At 33.5% G+C, this 27,979-nt stretch overlaps 1 protein-coding gene across 10 annotated transcripts in view; it reads right to left on the reverse strand.

The window, feature by feature from the left end:
- The window catches only part of lilli (AF4/FMR2 family member lilliputian), an 829,533-nt gene that overhangs the window by 174,566 nt on the left and 626,988 nt on the right, over nt 1–27,979 (reverse strand). For all 10 annotated transcript variants that reach the window (XM_072527035.1, XM_072527032.1, XM_072527036.1 and 7 more), the window contains one exon: nt 10,790–10,876. In XM_072527035.1, the coding sequence (XP_072383136.1) occupies nt 10,790–10,876 (87 nt within the window). The remainder of the gene's footprint in view (nt 1–10,789; nt 10,877–27,979) is intronic.

Here is a 27,979-nt window from a genome sequence, read left to right on the forward strand (position 1 = left end):
TCGGACTAGCTCGTATCTCTATAGCGTTCGAAATATTAAATTGATTATTATTTGTTATCGGTTTCTGTTTAATATTTGCTTGGTTTAATTACATTTAAATTTAAATGCGACCTGTAAATCAATTAATTAATGCATTACATGTATTTATTAGTTAATTAAACTCTTTTATACGGTAAACATTTAAACGATTAAACCTGCGGAAGAACGCAATTTGTGATAATATAAATATTGGGATCCTGTTGTTGCCATTCAAAAAAGGGTTGCTTATATATTTCAATTCACAACATTATAATTGTGCGAATATTGAAAGGAAAACACGCAAAAATATGCCTCAATATATTTTTCAGAAGACTGAAATTTATTACAAGTCTTGATAGACTGAGAAATGTCGGCGCAAGACAAGAACTGAATATTTACTCAATCAATGAGCAAATAAAAGAACTACAAATAACAAATAAAAACCTGAATTCCCTGCTATTTTTAATAGCATTAAACAACGTATCCAAACATTTTTTCCTTAAATTAAGGTTAAATCCTGACCCCCGGAGGGAGTGTAGTGGTTGTGTATTATTGTAATATATATATTGGACGACCAGACCAGAGGACGACCACCGACTAGATGGACGGATGATATTGTTACGATAAATAATAACGTGTCACATGACTCAAAACTGTAAACATATTTGTTGCTAATATCTTTTCTGTTCTAGTTATTTCGGCGCTCAGTTGAAAAACCAGTTTCAGCCGTCGACCGACTTCTAGCAAATTCGCCGAAAGACCAGTCCTTGAGAGACGTTCTCGTCTATTCGATGGGATCCCGTTCTAATGGAGAAGGTCATCAATCCTTCTAGATAACGGCATTTCATATATATATATATATATATATATATATATATATATATATATATATATATATATATATATATATAAATGGGACATTTTATTTAAGGAGAACAGTAGTTAATTTTTGAAGATCGCGCCGCGTTTTTTTTTTAAATGTAACGCCCGTATTATAATAAATAGTATAATTGTTCGTGTAAGATAAATTAGTAATAAAGACTTTAATAAATTTGTAAGTGTTATAAATAGAACCTTTAATAAATAAATAAAAACAATAAATTAGAAGACTTATAATAACATAACAATATCAAGCGCATCACCACAAACTGGATGCATGAAGCTAAGATAGAAATAGCTGGAAAATTTTACAGGAGACCCACGTTCAGCAGTGGACAAATATAGGCTAATTGATATATATATATATATATATATATATATATATATATATATATATATATATATATATATATATATATATATATATATATATATATGAGAAGTAAAAACCTAAAATCAGCTACATCAATATTACAAAATACACTACATAAATTAGAAAGGTGGTCATTAAATATAGGCTTGAGTTTTGCAACCAAAAAAACGAAAGTAATAATATTTGACAAAAGGAAAATACTAAACTTAATTTTAAAACTAAACGGACACACACTTACAACAATTATCGAAATCAAATCATTCGAGTCTCAATTCAAATGGACGTCCTCCATAAATGAACTAATTAAATCATGCTAACAGAGAATAAACCTTCTAAAAGTCCTTTTTAATCACAAGTGAGTTGCATATACAACTATTCTTCTAAGATTGTATCAAGCTCAATTAGCATCCAATCCACAGCATTACACATAGTTGTCGGAGCTTTCAGAATCACGCCAATTAGCAGCCTTTAAGTCCTAACAGGAGAACCGCCATTAATTATTAGAAGGCAATATTTTTCAATGTGTTGTGCTACTAAATATCTCAGGGAAATGAAAACCCCTTCATAACACGCTTAATAAGGAAAAGCTCTTCACATCTGTATTTAAATTACTCCCCTAAACTTACTCTTTAATGAACACATAAATCTACTTCTACAAGCAGATGCTAGTCTCCTTCCTGGAAAGTTCAAATACCAAAAGTAGATTTTATCTTACTCAACTATTCTAAACATTCAAACAATACTTCTGAAATAAAACCACCATTCCAGTCTCCAGTCCTTATTTCAAACTAATTTTTACCAAAGATGCCTCCAAAAGCAGCAATGGTGTAGCTGCTGTAGCTATTTTCGAAGTCAGTACTTCTGTCCCCCGCCTGGTCAAGGAGTGTAGCATATATACTGGAGAATTGCAAGCAATCTCCAACGCACTGAACCAATGTACCAGCAATGATATAAATATTCTTGTCATATCAGATTCTCTTAGTGCATTAAATGATGTCAAAAAATGTATCCTACTTCTGCCAATTGTGTACAAATAAAAGACATGCTATATAATGCCCAAACACGTGGCAAAAACATATCATTCTTATGGGTACTATCCCATGTTGGAATAATGGATAACGAAGCAGCTCATAAAGCAGTAAGATAATGGCTCAATAACAATTTAATCCCTCTAATGCAACCCACCATTTTCAGAACAAAAAACATTAGTAAAAATACACATTAACACAACCTGGAAAGAAAAATGGAGTCAATCAGAAGTTACTTCTGCTTTACTACCGCACTCAGCTCAAAGACATGGCCAAGACAGACTGCGGCTAGGTCACACAAAATTTACACATGGATACATTATCTCCAAGAACCTTCAGCTGATTTACCACAATTGTCAAATACCAATTTCAGTGCAACATATGCATATTATAATGATAGACTGTCCAGGGAACTCAACAGCAAGATCGACAGCGAAAATTCAACAGAATCTTAAATAAGCTCAAATAGAAGACATCTACAGTACTGTTCGAATTAATGGAATCATAGGCTGTTTTAATGAAAAACACTTTATTTAGAAAAAAATTATATTTGGACAAAACTATAAAAGTAAACTTAAATCATTTAGTAGGAAATATGTCTCGCTTTGGCTGCACTTACTGTTTTGACCCGTTTTGGCATAGATTCTATGAGCTTCTGACAGTTCCCAGATATCCTTTCATGTCGAAACCAAACCTGAATGACCGCTTTTATCATTTTTGTTTTTATAGTACAGTCGATTTTGTACAGTCTAGCTTTGCAAATAAATTTTCAATGGGGTTGAGGTCTGGCGAATTACCGGGCCGGTCTAAAACAATAATCTTCGTATTTTTGAAAAATTCCATAATTTGCTTTGACTGTGACAGGAAGCACAGTCTTGTTGAAGAATCGCTCCTACTACAGGCTGAAATTTTTGGAGTTCTGTGTCCAAACGCTGTTCCAACATGGATTTGTATTTTTGGCTGTTCAATCATGCCTTCGATTGGTACCAAAGATCCAACCTCCATGTATGAAAAACATCACTAAAACATTTTTTTAACTGGATGTTTTACGATTTGATCAATATGAGATGGTGTAAGGTTTTCATTGTCAGACTTCCTGACGAATTTCGACCGCTGTCCCGGAACTATAAAGTGAGTTTCATCTGTTAATAAGACTTTTTCCGGTCGTCTACAGTCCGATTAGAGTATTTTTTTGGCCCAACGTATTGCCCTTCTACAATTCTCCAAAGTCTTTTCCGAACAGCTGAGTCATGAATCACTACAACCTTTTCACATCCATTGATCCCGGTTCTCGTTTACGCTTAAAAATTTTGCTTACTACCCCCTGACCCATTCCACACGTTCTTGGGATTTCTCGTTGTGACATAGAAGTGTGTTCACTTAACGTGATATTTTTTTCACGCTTCCTAGGCGTAATATGTATGATGGAATTAAACGAAACAAACTCACCAATTACTGAAAACAACACAAAATAGTGCAAAACAACACAAACTTAGCGGGAAATGTTTTAATGTAAATGTGTGGACAGTGTTGCCAACTGTGAATATTGAAAAATGTCACAATGATTCCATTAAATCGCACAATACTGTAATAGTAAAACAAAAATTTTCTCAAGAATCTTAAAATGTAAGATTTCACAAAATGTTTGCATTTTCTAAAATTGCTAAAATGTAAATATGCTATGTGCAAAAAACTTTTTCTAAAATAAAAATAAACTACCCCGCTAATAAGCCTAGGGGTTGATGACGTTAAAAAAAAAACAAATTCAAATGCTGTAACACGTAGCGTCTGTTATTCTGTACGTTGTTTTCTTTTGATAAAATCCAATAGCCACGTTCGCCTGTTTAAAAATATACTATTTGGCTAATTTTACTCACCTTTGCGCTGCTTTTTCGAGGGCGTCGAGCCAATATTACAATTTAAAAATAGGGTTATGAGCCCTACAGTTCGCCCCTAAATTAATTTTGATACACCTACGCTTTTGCGTAGTTCTAGATTAAAATCGAAGCTAGTGATTACTTTTTACGTCGAACACAAAACTATTCGAGTTGTTAATTCTAAGTTATTGCTCGATAATTATCGGTCATTTAGGCGACAAAATGTTGTTGACCTATTACTCTCCCACGCGTCGAATGTATACAATGAACGCAACAAATAAGTCTACACAGGTAGATAACGAAATTGGTATTTACTGTATTATTTCAAGAAACATGTCAACTTGAATTGTGAAGTCGTAAACTATGATACAATGTTGAACATAATTGTGGGAACTCGCGTACATTCAAATATTTCCAATAGGCTGACTATTATCGTATAACCGAAGAAAGGTTAAGACTTGGATGGATATAACATATCGGTAAAGTTTAATATGTGGATTAAACCTAGGTAAATTTTGTTGAAGTTTCACTACAATATATCTGTGGTATCGTTATTTCGCTATTATTTTCTTTAATGCGAGTCTTATTACACAAAATAGTATCGAAATAAGAAGAGACTAATAAAACCAAAACGTACCATAAATGAACATATATAAAATACAAAACATAACGGTCAAAACTAAAAGAGATACTTAGGAACGTATTATTATGGCGTGCAATACCTAATTAAGATAGAGAAGATCCAGAATGTCAATCGTATAATCACATGAACAGAATGGACAGACAAGAATATAATTATCTTCTTCCTTCTTTATATAAGAAATTTTGCTTTATTTGCGGCAGGTTGCTGCCTCTATGGAAGATTATCACTCCATATCTTTCGCAGTCGGTCTATACAATTGTTAACACGTTCGCTGCGTTTGTTTCGGCTTCTCTCTCCACCAATGAACGACATGTGTTTACTTATATTCCAACCGTTTCTGTGAATTCAGCATCTAAGTGGGATATACGTATTTTTGTCAGCGTATTATGAGTTATTTTTTTATTTCGTTCGTGAATTTTTTTTTGCATACTTACTGAGCCAAATGATTTGGTATTAAAATTTCTCGTTTCCACCGGAAAATTGGAAGGCATTAGAGGAAAGTCATGCTGAATAGTTTTGTACAAGCAAAAAAATTATTAGAATAAAATACTGCACCGGCACTCTACGATTAAACAGGAAAAACAATTAAAAGAAGTTGTGACAGAAAAATTAAAAGAGGGTGAAACAGTTTGTAGATACTTCGATAAAGTGCTAATTGGAAAATGGAAAGATAACAGAGATGTGCCCTATATTTCCACGAGAATTTGAAAATGTAGTAAACGTAACGGATAAAAGAGGAAATAAAAAGTCAAAGCCTCTACCAATCCTTAAATCTAATAAGAATATGAGTGAGATTAACAGCTGAGACCAAATGATGGCATACTATCCAACCAAACATAAAACCATTAGATTGTACAAAAAATTAGCAATACACTTGTTCCAAATTGCTTTACTAGAATCTTGTCAACTATATAACAAATATTCTGTGAAAAATGCACTTTTAAGAATATATACTGCAAGTAATAAAAGCATTGCTCCCATAATCAGGAATGCCTCGAACTGCAGCTAAAAAGTGTAAGAAGTAGTAGTAGTAAGTAGTAAGAAGAGGTTGTAAGATGTGCCATAAAACTAACCATATAACTAACTAACTAGAAGAGAGTCCTTATATTACTGTAAGGGTTTGTCCAGATACACCTGGTTTATTTATTACAGATTGCTTTGTAAGCTATCACAAAATTTTGTAAATGGAGTGTTCATAATCGTTGTTCTTTTGTTTCTTAACATTTTCGAGTATTTTTTGATTCATTTTTGTGTTTCATTGGAATATTATTTTTGTTCTTATATTTTATTTCGTTGGACTCTATTATCATTACTTATGATAATATACTATATACTATAACATTAATTTACATTAAAGGACTAATAAACTACTTAACTATTTTGATATTGACTTTTGTTGGAAAAAGTACACTTTATTACATAAAATAACATGTCATACATCAGTGACATCAGCCTTGAAGGTGTAAAATTTTGTAATATAATGCTACTGTCGCCTATGTGCGACATGCCATTATTGACAGCTTCCACTACAAGAAAAGTTTCGATAATATTTTCAATCTTCCCATATGTAAATAATTGTAGTTCTGACAAAAAAAGTAGTTTAGGTTCTGTGGAGAAGTCTTCTTCTTCTTCTAATGGCGCTACAACCCTTTGTGAGTCTTGGCCTGCTTAACAACGTTCTTCCATTCTGCCCTGTCCGATACTTTCCTTCGCCACTGCCTGATGTTCATGGTTTTAAGATCCCTCTCTACGTCGTCTATCCATCTTTTACGGGGCCTTCCTCTTGTTCTGTTTCCTTGGGGCTTCCATCTCTGGACTACTTTTACAGCTCGATTATCTGGCATTCTTTCTAGGTGACCAAGCCAGTTTAGTCTTTGTGATTTTACAAATCTGACAATATCTGCGCTCTGCATTAGTTCATCCAGCTCGTGGTTCATTTTAATTCTCCACGAACTATCGCTGCATTGGATTGGTCCAAATATCTTCCTTCGTATTTTGCGCTCAAATATTCTCAGTTGATTTTCATCAGTGGTTGAGAGGGTCCACGTTTCACATCAATATGTGACCACTGGTCTAATTACTGTTTTGTAGATTCTCAGCTTAGACTCACGATTCAGTAACTTACTTTTCATTAAGTCTTTGTATGCATAAAAGCACTTATTACCGCTAAGAATCCGTGCTTGTATTTCTTGACTGATGTTGATGTTGTCATTTATTATTGAGCCTAGGTAGGGAAAAGTGGAGGCATATTTGTAGGTATGGTTGTCTACCTTCAGATTCTCATGTTCATTCGATTTTGTGCACTCCATATATTTTGTTTTGCTTTCATTTATATATAGACCAAACGTAGCAGCTTCTCGTTTCAGTTCTATGACTTTTTCGCTCAATACCCTTTTGTTGCGGCTTATTATGGCAACATCATCCGCATATGCGCATATTTGCATAGATCTTGTATTAATACAGCCGTTTACATCCAGTTTTCTAACAACAGCTTCTAAAGTTAGATTAAAAAGTGTTGTTGATAAGGCATCCCCTTGTCTGAAAATTCCATTTTCAATATCAAAGGCCTGCGTCATATCTCCATCTATTCTCACCATAGCTTTGGAACCCTCCAGAGTCATTCGTATAAGTTTAACCAACTTATTGGGTATCCCTAACTGAAAAATGTGTTGAATATAACATACCTATTTACAACTTGTATATCGATTTCAAACAGGCGTTTGATGGAGTAGATCGACAAAAGATGTTAAAGCAACTATCTGGGGAGAAGTACTTAACAAAATATACGCAGCGAACGTGTTAATTTGTCTCTTACAATTTTAACGACTCATGTGTCTCCATAGCTGGACAGTTTAATACCTACGTACTTTTATTTCCATTACTTGTTCAATGCTAACTCCATCGACTTCCAGTTTACATCTTATTGATATAATATAATATACGGATGAGTGGGGAGAAACTCGCCAATCTCTTGTTATTTTTTCGTTTGTTTGTTTATTTGTCTGTGTTTGTTTTCGTTCGATTTTCGTTTGTTTTTGAGTTACAGCAATAATAACACAAAGTTGTAATTATTCATTAATTTAGTTTTAAATGTTCTTGTAACACATTTCATTACAAAATATGTCGTTGTATTTTGTAATGATACATAGAATGATGTAACAATAATTTAATTTGTTGACTTCACATGTGCTAGTATAGTGTCAACGTGATTTAACGTTTCTTTGACAGCTTGTATAAAAAAAGTTGTTACAAAATGTCACCTACTTATTCAAATCGTGATTATGCAAATATGGCGTTCGTTTATGGGTTTTGTAAAGAAAACGTTAGAGCTGCTGTTGAAGAATACCATAAACGGTTTCTACAGTACCTACAACCAGAAGATTATGCCAGCCTTATGTAATTTTGTCGATGGATAAATAATAATCGCCGTGTTGAATCCCGCATACTTGTTACCGATGAATTCTGCGTTTTACAGTATTTTCTGTCGAAGCAATCTTCAGTTTTTAAATCTCTGGTGGTATTTGCATCATCCACATCTTCTCTCCAGGACCGTCTTGGTCTACCTCATTTTCTTCGAGTGGGCGGAGTCTATTTTTCTATCTATTTTCTCCATCTATTTTCAGGCGTGCAGGTGTCCATACCAGTTTAGTCTTTCGACTTCAATTATGTCTATTATGTCTAGATCAATTCCCATTCTCCATTCTCTCGTAATGTCTTTGTTTGTCACCCTATCAAGTCTATAGTAAGCCAGTAACATCGTCTCCAATAGATGGCATTTATGTGTAGTGGTCGCGGTCGATACTGTAGGTAACATTTTGATCTTACCATATAGTGGTCAATTCCGCACTCTTACGTCTTCTACTTGTATGTTGTATTTCTTATTTTGTGATAACATAATCTATAATTGACTTTGTGTTTCTCGTTGGTTGGACCCAGGTATACTTACCTATATTTCTATGTTGGTATAATCCATTTAGGATTTTCGGAGAGTGCTGTTCGCAGAATTCGATTAACTGTTTCCCATTTTCATTTATTTTAACATCCCATTTACATAACATTTACTTACGACTTTTTCATTTGTTTGAAATTGTCATGTAAATTTTCTTTTGTATTAAATCTGTGTACCAGTCTTTGAATAATATCTTTATTACATCTTCTGCATAACAGAGAATTTTAATTTCAATGTTCCACACTCGTATCCTCTTGATTTATTGACGCTCTTTATGATTTCACCTATGACAAAATAGGCTTATAAAAATACCCCTGTCTTATTCCATTGCCTGTATCTATAGGTTCCGTAGGTTGTCCATCTATTCTGACTTCCATCTTATTGTTTTTGATAGATATTTTTAATTTTCTTTATAATATCCATCGAGATCTCATTATTAAGTCGATTAAAGAGATCTATTGTATTCTAATGCTTTCTCTGTAATCTATTTCATGACGAATATTGCGCACGACCTTCCCGTATGGAAACCTTGTTGCTCATCTACTAAGCTGATTTATTTGTTCTTGCACATTTTTACTTGTAAGTTTCAGGGTAGTATTTAGCAACTTAAGACCTCTCTAGTTTTCTGGTTATTTATTATCGCCCTTTTCGAAAATAAAGATTAGATCGTTTGTTCTCCATTTTTCTGGTATTTTATTGCCTCTGTTAATCTTGTTAATAATTAATTATGTCAGTTGATCCGTCATTGCCGTTCCACCATATTTAAATTTATTTCGTATATCTTTACCTTCAGATTTTATGTTCTTTAGTTTTTAAAGTGATTTTTTTGCTTCCTGCTTGTGGTTCCAACGTCATTTGTTGTATAAACTCTGTATAAACTTCTTTAGATAGTCAATCCATGCATCCTTTTCCATGTATTTCGGGTCTACTCATTCCTTCGCCTCCGCTGTTTGACCTATTATATTTCTGCGCCATATTTCTTTTTGTTAACCACAAAAATCATGCTCCAGTTCTTTTGTTCCCAGTGCTCGTTTTTAATTCTTCTTACAAAGACATGTGTATCATTTCTTGTTCTCTTGCAATCTTTGTTTTGACATATACCTTAGGTAACCTTTTTTCTTTTCCGTGCATTTTTCCTTAATCTGTACAGAACCACAGAGTTTTTGCTTTGGGAGGTACTTGCTTTATTTATCTCTCGCCCAGAACTTTTTTAGCTGAGTCTGGAATGGTTTCTTAAATTGTTTGTCTTTAAAGGAGGAGAAGGTCTTCAGCAAGGTTCGTCGTCAGTACCCTACTGATGGACTATAAATACTTTTCTCATAGAGACAGGATTATGCCTTGGAGCAGACTAGAATTATGCTATACGCAAAACCAGTTAGAACTCACATAAAAGGAGGGCCGACAAAGGGATGGGGATAGAGTTACCCTATCTCTTAAGAAATATTATAACAATAAATGGGTATACAAATTTAGAAAGGTCTTTAACTTGAAAAAGTACCCATTCATTATAGCACATTCCCTTCTAGCTCTAATCGTGTTCACTGTTATTGTAGTCCTAGTTACTTAAGCTGTATTGTGTTAGCTGTTATTTCATAAATTATATGTAACATAAGTTTCACACGTTGACACAGTTTACAGAATTCTCATTAATAGTTTTTTGTTCTTCCATTTTGGGTTATCTGCGTCCATATCTGTTGTGGGTTCTTTGTATAGGTAGAATCTATTCATTACACGCATAAAAGTTCTTGCTTGTAAGAAGCAAAGAACTTATATGCATGCAATGAAGCAAAGAAGCAAAGGAGAAGTTTTCTTTGCCAATTTAGAGTTAAAATCTCATATTACAGGCAATAGTCGAGATTTTTATTCTTTCATTTCTTTTGAAATTTCTTCGTAAACTATATTTATTTCTTCGTCACTCTCAGAGGTTGGTGCGTAGACATAAATTGAATTATTTTTAATATCACTCATTTTATTTTCATTATTATGTAAACTACTCTTTAATCAGTTTATTGCGTTACTCACCTTGAGTATATTATCGACATCATGAGGCGCTGGTGTTGCAGAAGGTGAGGTCTGCCTCGGTCCAGCCGGTGCAGTTCCTTGACAATTCTGAAATAAAAAATTACATACATGAGAATATATACAATAAAATACATAAATTAATTAAAAAACAATTGATGGATCGTATCGAATAAATATTTCCAAGAATATGAAATATACACAAGGAATATACCTTTTTAAGAAGTACACTATCTTCTACCTTCTTACTACTTTCTCAAAAACAAGCATTTAATAAATGATTACCAAAATTTTTATGCGGAAAAGTGAAATATCACAAAACGGAATATAAGAATTAACAACTAAAGTTTGAGGCTAGAATTGATGGAAATCAATCAAAAATCAAAAATCAAAACAATTTTTTCTTTCAAAATCTATTCAGAATACTAATAGTTCACCCACACATACATGTAATCAACTACTTCACATAATAATAATATCAATACACTTTTTTAAAACTTTCTTCTTCTTTCGGTGCCATATTAGGTCCCACTAACGTTGGCAATTACATTGGAGAGCTGTTCACGGTCTTGAAGCTAATTGGAATAGTTGTTTGGCACTGCATATTCCTGTCCAATCGCGAATGTTCTTGAGCCATGACATCTGCTTCCTTCTACTCTAAGACCGGTCTCCCCTAAGAGCCTGGCCTATAAATTTAGTCAATTAACAATATCTAAAAAAGTGAATTTCAAAAAATATTCTTGGATTTCGAAAAAATACATTGCGATAAGAAAATAGGAAATTATCACTGGTATAATTACCAGATAATAAAACGTATGAGGTATCTTTTGCAAAGAACTGGAACATTGAATATGACAGAAGCAGTGACAGAAAACATGTGTATCTTAAAATGTATTTGCTTAAATTTGCTCTTATGTTGTATTGCAATTCTTTCCATATATTATGTTTGCCATGTTGAATAGGTCTAGGTCCTACAGCGTTGGAGAACTTCAGGATGCATTATGTTAACAATTGAAACTGTTCAATTGTTCAAGATGTCGCTTGAGTTTTCTGTTTTTGATTTTTACGATATTAGTTCTCCTTGAACCTCTTTAGTTCCTGATAATGTATTATACTAACGTATTCACTATTGGTTTATTACATTGATGCTGGCAACGAAGCTCTGGCGTACGATAATACTGGGACTGGCAATGCGGAGAGTAGTGTTAAGGGCCAGTAAATGCAGTAATATCTGGACTATTGTTTAGGGCTAGCAAACAATACTAGTTTGTAGTCCGACGATTCAGACAAACTGTTCAAAATGTTTCAGGAAAAAGGCAATAAAGGTCATCAAAGGCAGAAAAAGGACCTGCGAACAAGCATGAATGTCTCCAAGAAACCGGGAAAACGAAGAAATCGTTTAAGTAGCTGATAAATAAGACCTCAAACCCAAAGCAGGCACGAAAAGCTATTTGAAATCCAAGAGAGATGTACGATCTATAATTCACATTGCAGTGTAGAACGGTCGATATTTACTACGAAATCAAACGATCCCTTTGAAATCTACAATTTACAATCGGATTCCCTATATGGTTCCTTCTGTTGCTCTTGAAAATTCCATTTTGTTGTTTAGAGATTACGTCAGTTTCCACTACTGATTTTACGTTTTTATTTTTTTAGGTGGTCCTGGATATTTTGTTAACTCTTCAGGTATGATTTGTTTTAATTTTTGACACTTGTGATATTTACTAGTTATTTTTTCCAAGGTACCAAAGTAGGAAAACGCGTAGGGAAAAGAACCTAAAATGTTTAATTTATTCAACTTCAAAATATTTTACTGGCCGGCTCTCCATAGTATCGACAAAAAGCATGATATAAATTCAAACAAAACCCTAATTAGCTATATTGTGCCAGTCCGTCACTGCTCCTACACCTACTCGATAACAACAAGTTCATTGTTGCTTAAAATAGGTTGTTACAGAGATACGCAGTTAACACTACCGAACAATACTGGGAATTTATCAACATAATATAGCTATCAAACCATGACCAATTTTTATTTGAAAGTAGTCGAATCTATTTTAACCAATAATTGTTTAAGCCTCTGATATGTGGGAAATAAATTCCTATGATCGGAAATTACGATTTTCTAAAATGGAAATGGCCGCAAAATGCAACTATAGTAATTCATGGTTTTAGATAAACACGAAACAATGTAGGAACAAAAGTTATTCTGTGTTTAAAATAACAATGTTCGAAAGTTGTTTTATGTGTGGCATTACACATTTGTTTTTGGCGAAATAACACCAGATTTCTGGAGAAAAATGAATTTCTTGTTATCGTTTTGTAACTGTGTTATATATATATATATATATATATATATATATATATATATATATATATATGTATGTATGTATATATACATATTATAATTTTTATATAATATAATAATAAATATTATAATATTATATAATATTTATATTCAAAATTGTTCACTTGTTTCAAAAAATCACTTTTTTGTGTATCCTTTTTGTTCTATCTAACGTTAGTATATAGCGTTGTATTTCTGAACGTGTTTTCATTTGAGTTAAAAATCACAAGTTTAAACAATTGAGATACATTAAACCAGCTGGTATAGCAAGGAAATTTTGACGCAAAGATATCTATCTACATAATTAAGAATCATACGCATCGAAAAAAAAAAGATAAAATAAGTGTGGTGATTGGTCTAACTAGAATAACTATCAAATTATTTAATGTATGTTAAACTGTCACCCTTCCGGTAATGAATAAAGTGGGTATTTTAATAAGATCTAGTAGATATAAGATATTATAGAAGACAAAAAGAAATACACAAAAAGAAAAAAAAAGGAATCTAGGGAAACTAGAGTAGGATATTATTCAGAAAATTATTCTAAAGATTTAAGAAAGAAATAAAACAAAAAGAGAAATCAGACGATTTCTACCTAGCGAAACCGAATTCAAATTTTTACCACTGTGTTTCCTAAAATTTGCGAAACAAACAGCTGGATAAATTACTCGGCAAGGGAATCTAAAATTGCATTCCACATGCCGTTCATCCTGGTCAAAATTCGTAGTATATTCAGTTTCTGGTACTCCAAACGAAGTAAGTAATAAAACATAATGACGGTATTAAATTTTTGTTTTGATACAGGACAGCGACAACTGCTGATACGTATTTCGACCTCCTTAGGTCTCGTCAGAACGGTATAGCCACTGCTCTGAACCAAAACAAAAATCTCTCCCGTCCTAGACAATAGTTATTAAAATAACTATATACGGACGTAACTACGCCATCTAAAAACAAAAAGAGAAATCAAACGATTTCTACCTAGCGAAACCGAAAATACCGAAATACCGTCATTATGAAAGAAATAAAAAATCACATTTCGATAGCATCAGAAAAGTAATAGGATATATAGAAATAAAAAGGAAATAATAATGATTCGACAAAGACTGCGAAACAGCCACTATAGAAAAAATCAAGCATGAAAGAATTGGCTAAAGTATTTTAGCATACTATTTTAGACAATACTCTTATTTATACAAACTTTATAATTTTTGAATATATACGGCAATCCAACATATATGTACCAACGTGCAGCTAACGCTTTTCCTTTGTAGGAATCAAATGGCGTCCAGTAATAATAGCAGGGAGCCGTTACCTTTCAGGTTAGTAGAGATGACAGAGGAAGAATTGTGCTGGGAGTTTGAGGAGTTAGGAGAGTGTACCTAGTGATCAAGAATCAGAAATTGATGATGATTCAGGTGAAGACGAGACGTTTGAACTACCGAGTGATGAGGCTATTCCTTTGCCGACGAATTTTGCGAAAGTTCCTAATCAAAAAAAGACAATTTCATGGTCTACACAGAATATTAAAGAATACTACCAGTAAAAGATTTTACTATGAACAAGGTTTATATCAGGAATTGTTACAAAAAGAAGACATCTTGCTTACGCCCCTTACAGTTTTTTCAATAGTGATGATATTTTAGATAAAATTACTTTTAAAACCAACCTGTATGCGGAATAGGAATTTCAAAAAAATCAAAAGAAATAATATACTCCAACAACCATGAAGGAAATAAAAGTATTTATTGGACTAAATCTGTTAATGGGTAAAAAACCACTGCTAACTTATAGGGATTATTGGAGTGTAAATAAAGATCTTCATGATGACTATATCTGTTCAAAAAATGGTGGATGAGTTTTTTTTCCATTTTATAGACTGTTCTGTTGTAAACGCATTCATATTACATAATATACGCGGTCTACAAAAAATATCTCTAAGACTTTCGAAGAAGAGTAATAGATGGATTATTGGCGGAAAAATATGTGGAATTAACTGAAGCTAATTCGGAAGAAAGTAGTGGGGTACCAATAAATAAACGACAAAGAAGGTTGCCTGAAGAATATTTACGTCTTCAGACCACCAGCCAATACGGTCAACAAAAAGAAAGTGTGCCCGATAGAGTACTAAAGCACAGCAAATCCGTACTGAATAGACTTGTACCATTTGTAAGGTTCCTTTATGCATCAGCAAAACAAAAGATTGTTTCCAACAATATCATAAAAAATTATAATTTTTTTTATCTGAAAATATAGATTTTTAAAACAATATTCATTATTTCTAATACACAAAAAAATACTGGTGCTGCACAGTGGTACAACTGTTGTACCACCCTCTATATGTCAAAGTGACAGGTTTTTTTAAATGAAATTTCTTATTTTTTATTTCTGGTGATTACCAACTCCAACTTAAATACAAAAAAATGTTTTTTATTTAAAAATTTTGTGTGCAACTAGGGTCTAGAATATTAACAGACTTCTGTACCTCAAAGAGTTAAAGAAGACCAAAATGCATCTCGATTTAAGAACGATAGAGTTGCACGTAGATAGCTGTAATTCGCCCTCAAGATAAAATTTATTGTTAAAATGGTAAAGGATATAACTCGAATTTTATTTGATTAATATTAATTTGCTTAAGTTTCAGTTTTGACCTTCTATCCCATCCACCCACTATAAAATATACGCTATGACCGTTAAATTTAGTTAAACACATATTAGTATACACCAAAGCTCGCCTAAAATCAACACATTAACATACTTCTGAACATGGTTTTTAACATGATGAAAAAAGTGATTAATGACCCGCATTTTACATAATGGCCCAAATATGAAAAGTAACCCTAAAATTACTCGTTTTCCCGAACTTCCGTGTTTACTTTTCACGGCGCCTTGTTAAAACTTAACGAGGAAAATTGACTCTTTTATCGAGGCCGAACTAAACGCTTTCAAGCTAGAGAAGATAATACCGTCGAGATATGAAAACGTTATTGAAATGAGCCCACATTTACTATTCCTTCTTTTTCTTTTAAATATTCGTCTTTAAAAATTATTATTAACTAAATGCAAGGATATATTTTTTCTAGTGAATTGATATAGCAAACCCGATGTGTGCTCTAAAGTATTTCTAAAAGTAATTCAAACCAGTGACTCGCGCCTGCAATAAAATTCTTAATAATTAACCAACATTCATATTAAAATTAAATTTAAAAATATGTCTGTAAAGTTAGCATATCCATTTTATACGGCCGAATTCAGACCAAGACTATAATCTACTTGCGTAACATTGCAATGTTCATGGTTCCTCCTGGAATCTTATCGGTACTGGAACTGGATGCTGATATCAGCAACTGGACCTCTTTTTATAACTCCGCATCGGTAACCATGCGGATTGCAACTAGTACCTGGTCTTATAAGATTGTCTCCACCATATGTCGGACAACCCTCTAATCCAATTGGCGGCATTAGCTTTGGCATGACTAACTTTTGCACGTTGGACTCCAGTAGGTGCTCCCTCAATTGAAGTAATGTTTCCCATACATCCTGGTACAAAGAACTAAAGTTTAGTTTCATTAATCCACACCACTTCAATTATGTAGTACCGTAATACTTAACCAATCGAATGGTAAGTTTTATCTTAGGGATGCTTTCTGAACGCTCAAATCATTGCCTTAGCTCCGTGTCCGTAGAGCGATGTGCTTCGAAAAAATAATAGTTACTGAGTGTCGTTTCCATGGCAACCGCATGCTTTTATCGGGCGTTATGAAATCAGCACCGAATAAAGTACAGACGCTTAAAACAAATGTAATTATTGTAAAATTGAGTTCGTTCAGGTAAATATATTTTAATGGAATAAAGTTTCAACAGAAACGAAATAAAGTTTCAACATAAAAAAGGCCACTGTATTTTGGCATATTGTGAATTTTGTTGATAAAATCGCAATAATTCTATGTAAAATTTGGTAGTGACATTAGTACTTTAAAGTCACCATTTGACTGGACTCTTGAGCCGAGTACAAATTATTTCTTTTGTCTTATGATTTACAGTTTGCTGTTTCGATATTACATTCTTTCGACTTTCCAATGGTAAGTTATTTTTAATTTACAACATAAACATTTGTTACATTGTGGTGTAATTATGAACATTTTATAGAGTGTTGAACTTTATCTTGAACCATTGAATCATCTTTAAAATGATCCCTTAATTTACACAACTCAGACACATAATATGGTTCTTTGAATGAGTAAAACTGTCAAACAACTCCATAATATAATAGCCGTCACTTTTAACGACTTTCGCCTTTCTGGGACAAGGTTTACATTGCTTCTAAATAATTTTAGTGCCTGTTAAAAACTCATCCACCGGTTCCGATATAAAACTTTTGTTATTTAAATTGAGGTGATTATTACGAGTTAAACGACGCCATAAAGATTTACACAATTTTTATTTAACTTTAACCGTTCTTCAACTATTTTTTTAGTTATTTCTTTCTTTCACACATAATCAAAAACCGTCTTTGAATGCTTTAGCATAGATTTAGCCACGTCAAACCTTGGTTAGCTGTTATCTTTTTCTTCTTCTTAACCTCTATCTTGCGTGGTTCTGTGAGAATAGGTATAATATGTGATTTCTGAAGGCGATTACTTTTGTTCTCATATTTATTAATAGTCCATGTTTGTCGACTTCCGTGGTTTTAGCATTTAGTACTTGTTGTAAATCTTTAAAAACCTTGAACAACTATAACTTTGTCGCCTCCGTACCTCAAGTTTTTACTTTTATTTTATTGACTTTATTTCGAGCAATGTCGAGCATTCGTTAGAATGAGAACCATTTTCAACAGTCGAGACATATCATTAAAAACAAAATGCCGTCTATTGAACTGCTACATATTCACAGTTCTGCTCTACGGAATGGAAGCGTGGACACTGACGGTTGCATCTATGAATCGGCTCGAAGCTTTCGAAATGTGGTGTTATAGGCGCATCTTACGTATATCCTGGGTTGACACAGTTACTAATGTGGAGGTCCTGCGTAGAATGGGGAAGGAATGTGAAATTCTCATGACCGTCAAAACTTAAAAGTTGGAATATCTAGGACATGTAATGAGAAATCAAGAACGTTACGGCCTTCTTCAGCTGATTCTCCAAGGGAAGGTAAATGGTAAGAGAGGACCGGGAAGAAGACGCATTTCCTGGCTTCAAAATTTACGAAAGTGGTATAACACGACTACCACTGAACTGTTCCGCGCTGCAATAAACAAAGTAAAGATAGCCGTGATGATCGCCAACATTCGGAACGGATAGGCACTTTAAGAAGAAGAAGACTTTATTTCTCTATTTCCTAACTACATATTTTCACGGGCTCTTTGGAGTCTTTTCTAGGCTCTAAATATTTTCAAGATTTGTTCTGAATTTACACATATTGAGTATAAAAGGAGGGAATATACAAACCTCACACATTTTTCGCTTTAGCGTTATGCCACCTGTTAAAAGTTCACTTAATCTAACTTTAAAGAAATACGATTTACAATCGTATTTCTTTCAAGAGTATGGCTTCCTACCTCGTAGATTCTCTGTTTTCTTGGACAACATGTTTTCCTGCTACTCTATTCAACATTAGCCAAAAAAATATGTGCTTAATACTCCTCCTCCTAAGTGCCTTCTCTGTTAAGGTTGGCGATCAATATGGCAAATATCTCTCTATTCTGGGCTTGATGAATTAATTAATTTCCTTTTGTGTGGGTCCAATCTCTGATGTTTCGTAGCCAAGAATTTTTCTTTCGTCCTATGCCCCTTTTACCTTCAATCTTGCCTTCTAATATTACCTGGAGCTGCTCAAATTCCCTATGGCGCATTATGTGTCTTAGATATGACGTCTTTCTAATTTTGATAGTATTGACCAGATGAGGGCGTGTGTTCATTGCTCTCAGTACTTCTTCATTCGTAGTTCTGCTGGTCCAGCTTATTCTTAGCATTCGGCGGTACATCCACATTTCAAATGAATTTAATTTGTTGATGTCATACTGTTTTAATGTCCAGGTCTCACAGCCATATAGTAATAGAGACCACACATAACACTTTAGTGTTCTCAATCTTATTGAGACTGATAGCTTGGGTTACAGAGCATTTTAAGCATATTCCATATATTTACCAGATCTTGCTACTTCAATGCATCTTCAATGCTTAATACTAATCCTCCAAATGTGGTGATAGTCTCTTTTACGCCTAGCCTAACACTGTTATTTCTCCCAAAACTGTTTCAATCTCCGAATCTATAAGAAAAGAATCCGAGAATCGTCTGGGAAGCTCTAAAAATGTTGCAAGGGAAACTTGGTCCATAAACGATCTTCGAAATAAAACTAACACAGCTCAAACATTTTCTCTTCCAAACCCTGAAAATCTAAATGAATACTTCGTTAATGTGTGTAAAAATTTGACATCAGCTATTTTGCTACAAAAAGGTCCTATTTCCAATCTCCCCAATCCAAAAAAGGTCTCGAATTTCGAAGGTAACAATTCCTTTGAAAGAGGTATATTTCCAGAGTGCCTAAAGACATCCATTATTATTCCTCTTCATAACTAGGTGGTGAAAAATCTAATGTCTGCAACTATAGACCTATTGCCTTACTACCGGTCCTATCCAAAATTATAGAGAGGCTTATAAAAGCCCGACTTATGTCCTTTCTCGTTGAAAACAACATTTTATGACAAAGTCAGTTCAGCTTTTTATTTAATAAAGGTACCAGCGATGCTATGTTTTCTATACTACATGAGGTCTATCGAGCACTAAACAATAATCTTTATACTGCCACCATTTTTTGTGACTATGCCGAAGCTTTTGATTGTGTAAATGACGACATTTTGATAAAAAAACTAAATTTCTACGGAATTCGAGGTATTTCTTTGAATTGGTTCCAATCGTACTTGAGGAATAGGAAACAACAAATTAGAGCAAATGATACTGACTCTAGTCACAAAAGTATTATATGTGGAGTACCACAAGGTTCAGTATTGGGTCTCCTAATTTTCCTTATCTTTATAAATGACATCAGTAACTTAAAAATTGATGGAAACATTTTTGTTTTTGCTGATGATGCCAGTATTACCTGGAGGAACGCTAATATTGCAACTCTTCATGCAATTGTAACTTCTGATCTACTTAAAATAAAAACCTGGTTCGTCTCTAATTTACTCTCTTTTAACGTGGATAAGACAGTAGCATTATTCGATAAAGGAGCTCTTCAACCCTTGGTTCTTAATACCAGCCAGCCAAAATTTTAATGGTCCCTTTATATCGATTTGTTAAGTAAGAAACTAACCTCAGCCTGCTATGCAATAAGATCTGTTTCGAAGAAAATCAATTTAGCATCTTGCAAAATAACATACTTTTCTTTGTTTGAGTCTCATCTTCGATATGGCCTTCCTTTTTGGGGTTCTAGTACGGCTGCCCAATCTGATGTTATTTTTAAATTACAAAAAAGAGCAATACGGTATCTTTTTGGTCTCAGTAGAATAACACATGGCAGAAGCTACTTAAAAAATCACAAGATTTTTAACTCTCCATATATTCTAGAAACTGTTTGCTTAATTCGTAAACACCTACATGTTTTCCAGCAAGACCTTAATCATGACTACTCCACCAGAAATTCAAGTTTGATTTGTATTTACCGATCCCATCCACTGAGTTAGTAAAGAAATCTATATTATATTCGGCAAAAAAATTATACAACCTATTCCCTTTGCAACTTAAATCGATCTACAACTTCTTTCCTTAAGTTCCGTAAATTGACAAAAGCCTATGTATCTGAAAGACCATATTATTTAGTGGAAGAGTTTCTTAATGAATAACTAAGAAATTACAGTACGTCTAGGTTCAAGCAACAAAGTATTTTGATATATATGTGGGTATCACATGCAGCAGCTTATTCGTAAACTAGTTCGGAAGGCAATTTGCAATTTAGTGAAATTTTGCAATGGATTGTATATTTTATTATGTTCTATTTTGCGATGTTGATGATTTATGTAGTTTTAGTAAATTTTAATTGTTATTGTTATTTTTTGACTTTTTGTAAGCTTTGTCCATAAAATTGTACAATTTTCAGTGACAATAAACCATATTTCTAAAAACTAAACCCCATATTATAAATAAAACACAATGTGTCCATGTATATTATAATTTATAATTTTACAAGTTTGTGCTTTAAACGAATCTCGTAAAATATATAGCCATTCTAATGAAAAAGAGTAAGATTAAGTGTATTTATGAATAATTAATTAATTAGTTTTTTTTGGGTGACTGGAAAAATTTATTTTATAAAAGTTAGAATTGACAAAGTTAGAAAATAAATGTCTTTTCTCGGTCTAATGTAAAATGAAGTCTAAGATAAAATATAAAAGATGCCTTTCGTGGGGGGATCTTGTACAATGTTTAGAGTCGCCCACACAAAATGATTGAAGTTGTTTTGATGTTAATTTGTTTTTTCAAGATTCAAGATTAAATGAGGTGAACAAAGGTTGAATTTAAAAAGTTTCTTAAAAGTTATGTAAGTTCTTATGGATATTTTTAATGTGACGCAATACGTTTCCATGAGGATAGAACATCACTTTTAAAAGGTTCTGATCAGCTCTCGCTCCCCTAAAATACCCACCCATACATGAAAAACAAAGAACCGAGCCATGTCTTCAATCGTTTGTATAATTTGTAATTCGGTTTGGAAATGTATGATAACACAGTTTTTATGTCAAAAGATTAAAACGCTCTACAAGACTGCTAAAAAAAAACAAGAAAAAATATAATATAGATACCTTCTTGTCTTAGTTTTGTACAAGAGGTTTTAAAAATAACATGACTACACCTACAAACTTCGAATAGAATCCAACATAAAATGCACTTGTGCTATGTCATCATAATTCGATTTGGAAATACATGATAGCAGTTTTTATACAATGATATTTATATGGGATTGTTAAAAGCTGAAAAACTACAGTTAACATAGAACCGTCTTAAGCCGGGATCTGACAGAGCGTGTAGAGGCGCACTTAGCCAATTCACGTCGACGAAGAGAACTAGAAAATACATAATAGTGAAAAGACAGGAGAACACGGTTGGCAACCCACTTCTTCTTAGTAGGGTGTCTGTGCATTCCGAACGTTGGCGATCATTCTGGCTAGAATGACTTTGTTGGTTGCTATACGAAATAGCTATGTTGAGGTCTTTCTATACCAGAGTACTGCTACCTCTCAGGTTATTCCAGGATATTCTTCTTTATCCTGGGGCCCTTTTTCCTTCAATTTTACCCTGCAAAATGCATTGAAGTAGCTCGTATCTACCTTGATTTCTCATTATATGTCCCAAGTACTGCATCTTACGGCTCTTCACGATGTTGACCAAATCCGCAGTTGTGTTCATCCTCCGCAGTACTTCTTCATTGGTTTTGTCTGTCCATGGTATCTTCATTATCCTTCTGTATGACCATAGCTCAAAAGCCTGATGTTTTGATAGAGTTTCCGCCTTCAATGTCCACGTTTCTACTCCGTACAGAAGCACTGAGTACACATAACATTTAAGGAGCCTTATATTTGTTTCTAGGGCGAGGTCATGGCTCTTGAACACAGAACTCATAGTCAAGAAGGCACTTTTTGCCTTTCCGATGCGACATTTAATCTCTTGGGTATTGTCCCACGACTCATTGATTATAGTTCCCAAGTAGTTGTACTGTGAGACACGTTCAATTCTCATTTGGTTCACATACAGATTTGCTCCAGTTATGTTCTTCTTGCTGATGACCATTAGCTTGGTTTTGCTGGTGTTTATATCCAGTCCATATTTTCTACTTGTTTGCAGCCCTTCTATGGTATTGGAAAACACTATTGTATCATCTGCATACGGCAGGTTATTGTGCTTGACTCCATTTATTGAAATGCCTTCATCAATATCTTTTAGAGCCTCTTCAAAAATGTGCTCCGAGTACAGATTGAATATCAGTGGTAAAATTATGCACCCCTGTCTCACTCCCCTTAAAATTTTGACCTGATCTGTATATTCTCCATCTATTAGAAGTACCGCTGATTGATTCCAATACAGGTTAGCTATTATCTTTAAGTCTTTTCCGTCAATCCCTGTCCTCTTCAGCACTTCCATCATTTGTTCATGCCTGACTCTATCGAAAGCCTTCTTGTAGTCAATCAGGCATGCAAAAACATTACAACATTGGCAACCCACGTTACTGTGAAATTAATAAATATTTACTTTTTGATAAATTCACTCGAAATTCCAATAGTACGTGTCTCCTCGAATATCGAGAATTTAGTTTAGTCTATTGTACGCCACCAGTGTTGACGGTAAAAATTATAGTAAGTTATTCCTATACAACTTCGTTAGACTACTTCATAGTAAAATTACCACGACAATGACCGTACCTACCAATAGTTGCGTCAGAATGGTTGGAGGGGTAAGTACATGCGGTGCATCAGCTTCCGACCGTCTTCTGAACCATGTTGATTTACCGACAAAGGACGGGACAGCACGCGCCCCCTATAAATAGACAGTTTTGCCATATCCCAGGAAACTTAAACTAAAAATATTGAGGGGAACAACGGTATTCCACGTTGCGTTGATTACGTTGCGTTGGTCACGTTACGTTGGTTTGCTGATGAAGAACGCCGCTTCACGTTCTGTCAAATCCCGTCTTTAGACTGCTAGTCAGATATCTAATTATAATAAATTTAAATTGTTACTAAAGTATTGTGATACTCTCGAGATTCTATTAAAAGCAAGATTTATATATTCATTATCAGTAACACGAAAACGGACTGCCAAACTGTTTTTCAACAACTGCTAATTCGCCTTCAATGTTTTTGTAGTATTTTATAGTTTTAGATTTTTTTTTCTATAATTATAAAGGCTTACAGAATAGTTCACTCACACCTTTACCGTATTTTATGAAAATTAATTGAATATCGGCGTAAAATAAGTTATCCGATCAGGTGATTGAAGAGTTGGAAACGAGTATGTGGATGGAAAAGCTCCGAAAATCGAAAAAATCGCATTATTTAGCCGATTATCTGGTCGGACCACTCACACTCCAAGCGAGCTCGTTATCGATGGTACACAAAAATTCCAGAGGAAAACAACAAAAGGGTCACTTTTTTTGTACGGGCCGAATAAAAATAGGAAATGACGAGTTTCATGACATAACGAAAGGCATTTTATCGCTGAAAGGATGAATCTATAAAAGGTTAAAAGGGAATTTTAGAAGACACAAATTAATTATTAAATATTTGAGAGCTATTCCTTAAAAATAGTAAAATAGACAAGGGCGGTGTATATCCAAAAGTGGATAGAGAAAGGCATGATAATTAAATTTAGTACAAGAAATAATTATTAATATATCTAATCACTGTATCTCCTTACTTGCAGATACCTAAGGAAAGTACAAAATTTTAGCCACAAAACGTGAATTCAGATAAACTTCTATTAACATACAAATTTGCCAACATATTTATTTGTGAACACAGATTGATAACAAAGATTTTAGTAAGCTCACATCACTTGACACACATGGTTTTTATAGTTGTAATTTTTATCAAAACGCCCTTATTGAAATCAATTTTTGAAAAAGCTCACACAATTCAGTGTTTCCGTATATGTCGATTAATTCAACTTGTATTTCGATGGTATAATAAATTTCGACGTCAATGCAGGTCTGCGCGTACAGATCAAATACATCGATCTTACAGAAAAGTTTTCTGCAACTTAGATTTATATGGGACAATATGCCCTTTAAACAAACCGCGTTGCCCATCTGCAACATGCACTTGAACGCATTATGGAACCATGCAAAGTAAATGTAAAAAGTAAGTCTTATTCCAATCATTTCGGTTTGATACCTATAAAATAATATCTAAATACTTTCATGTATTTATTCTTGTTTTTTTTTTTTCATAAGCTCTAAACCTAACCTACACCAAGTAGTTTTCGAATTTTACTTTAAGAATTAAAAGTATATGCTTTAGTAGTTTATTTTTATTACGTGTAAATGTTATTGCTTTTGCTAATTTTAAACGTAATTATAAATTTTTGTGACCGCAAGACAAGAGGTTTTCAACTATTGCTGAAATTAAGATTCGTTGATTAAATTTGTAGCTCTTTTCTGTCACTTCTTTTTTCTTTTTCTCTTTAGTTATCCAACTTCACAAATAGAAACAAAAAAAACTTTCTTGGTACCTCGATTATACAACCACGCTAGCAACAAGACAAATTGTCGATAAACTAGCTACCATAAGACGTACTTTTGATATACTTAATGACAAATACAATTGTTGCGACATTATTTGTATTATTTTCTTTTTTGAAATAATTCCCAGTCTGCTCTTATGTTATTCTATTCAGCATAGGGATTTGCCGCAAAAGATGAGTGCTTAATTGGAGAAGGTTTTATAGTGGCGGATAGGTTTTTGCAAGTAGGAATATTGGGTTTGATAGTAGGTTTCCTTAAAACTGCTGGAGAAATGTGAGAAGCTGCTTGGTTGACATTAGGAAATGAGAGAAATGTATTAATGTTATTTACCTGGTAGAAAGAACCTGTTATTTGTAATAATTTTTGAATAAAAACGATTTATATACATATTTTTGAGGTTCTTTAAAAGAAACATTTTTCTATGAGATGATCCGTTTTGTTTTCGTTTTGTGAATAGCGCCTTTACGTAAAATTGAAAGATGTTCATTGTTTTCCATATATCTCTCCATATGTTCTCTATATCTTCCATACTTGTGCATTTTTGCCTCTGCTATCTTTAGATTTGACCGAATGGTCATACCGAAAACATTTGAAGCCAAGGGCTGTATACATGGCTCTATTTGAAAGTTAAATATATTAATTTACACGTTTTACAAAATTTCGTTACCCAGAAATTACACTATAATCATTTATCTATAACTAAGGAAGGACTTTCATCCGGATCTATTTTTTTCTTTTCATTCTCTGTACACTTTCTACTTTGTCAATTGAATATTATCTATTCGATATTGCTGTTCTTTCACATTTCGGAGCCAAACGATTTTGCATCTTTTTGTTTTTTATTCTTTCAGTTAACCAGGTCAATTTTTGTCGCATTATTTGTTCAGTTGATTTAATTAACCTTTGTCTTCTTATTGGTTATGAACGTTTGCAAACTTTATTTAGTTAACCAATGAAGATTAATGCGAGACGACGATTATTTTGTCTCCATTATTAAACGACCTTGATCTAATTTATTCACAACGGTAGGTAATGCGAAAATTATACTCATAATAAATGCAAAAATAATCGTGTGCCTGCTCATTTCCTTTCCAAATTATTCATCAAATTAAACTTCTTCCGTGATCAAATAAAAAATCAATTTTCAATTAAATTGCACGATCCTTGACCTTCTGAGTCTCTCAGATTTATTGACTGCATCTATCGCCGAGAAACTGTAAACTCATTAATTTTAAAACAGGCGAAAAATCGCTACTTTTACGCTTCTCGATCGCTAGCTGGTCAACGTTTATCGTTGTCCATGTTTCATTTTAATTAAATCCGTGAAATATTGCTGAAAATAAGTTTAATTTCTTTACGAGAATATAATTTAATTTATAAAAGGATAAAACGAGATTGTGTATACATTTTAAGTGCTTACTTATCTTTATTTCTCTCTAGTATTTTTGAATTTTTTCTTTTCATGGCAGGTTATAATCTGTTCTCTGCTTTAATCTCTGTTATAATCTAGTCAATTTAGATCATCTTTCAATTTTGTCGGTAATTGTTTAATGTTGTTGTTGACAGTGCCGACTGTCTTTTTTTTTTTTCATTATTATTATGCGCCTTTATCTCTATATAGCACATTTCTTCGTTTAGGTGGTTATTCCGGCGTTGAACGTGCTCTAATCATCGTAATCTAAGCAATCATTTCTGCCACATGCATTCGTTGTTCCTTTTCTTCACTGATTGCCAGGCGTGTATGATAACTGATCTTATAAAGGTCTTACACCATACAATTACACTTAGGTACATCACACAATAGACAACTTACCTGCTTCTATTTCGTCCAGAACCCTGTAACTTTCGTCGAAATATCCTCATTTATTTCCTATCAACCTTTTTACTATCCACAGTTACTATCTTACGAGAGATTATGTCACTTGACCAATTACATCCAACAACTATTTAATGATGAAAGAGAAGAACTGTCATTAGAAATCACCGAGGATACCGGACCACCAATATGAAGAGAAGAAGTCATCTATGCCATCAAAAACACAAAAGAGGGTAAAGCTACTGGACCAGATGATGTGCCAATCGAATTATTAAAACTCATCGATGAAGATGTTATTGATGTAGTGAACTCTTAAATCTAATATATCAAACTGCCACAATCCCCAGAAAATGGCTGCAATCGACCTTTGTAGTAATTCCCAAAAAGCCAAGTGCAACAATTTGCTCAGATCACAGAACAATAGCTTTAATGAGTCACACACTTAAAACATTTTTGAAAATAATTCACAGCAGAATTGTTAAAACTCTTGAATATGAAATTAGTGACACACAATTTGGCTTTAGAAATGGTATGAGTACAAGAGATGCTTTGTTCGGCTGGAATGTTTTGGCTCAGAGATGCATGGACATGAATCAGGACATGTACTTATGTTTTGTAGAGTTTGAAAAGGCATTTGATAAGGTTCAACATAAAAAGCTTGTAGATATATTAAAAAGCAAAAATAATGACAGTCGTGATATGAAAATGATATCTAATTTATATTGGAATCAAACTGCCAAGGTAAGAGTTGACAACCAGTACACCCAAAATATCAGAATACAGAGAGGAGTC

This window comes from Diabrotica undecimpunctata, chromosome 3, assembly GCF_040954645.1.
Source record: "Diabrotica undecimpunctata isolate CICGRU chromosome 3, icDiaUnde3, whole genome shotgun sequence".
NCBI classification, from domain to species: domain Eukaryota; kingdom Metazoa; phylum Arthropoda; class Insecta; order Coleoptera; family Chrysomelidae; genus Diabrotica; species Diabrotica undecimpunctata.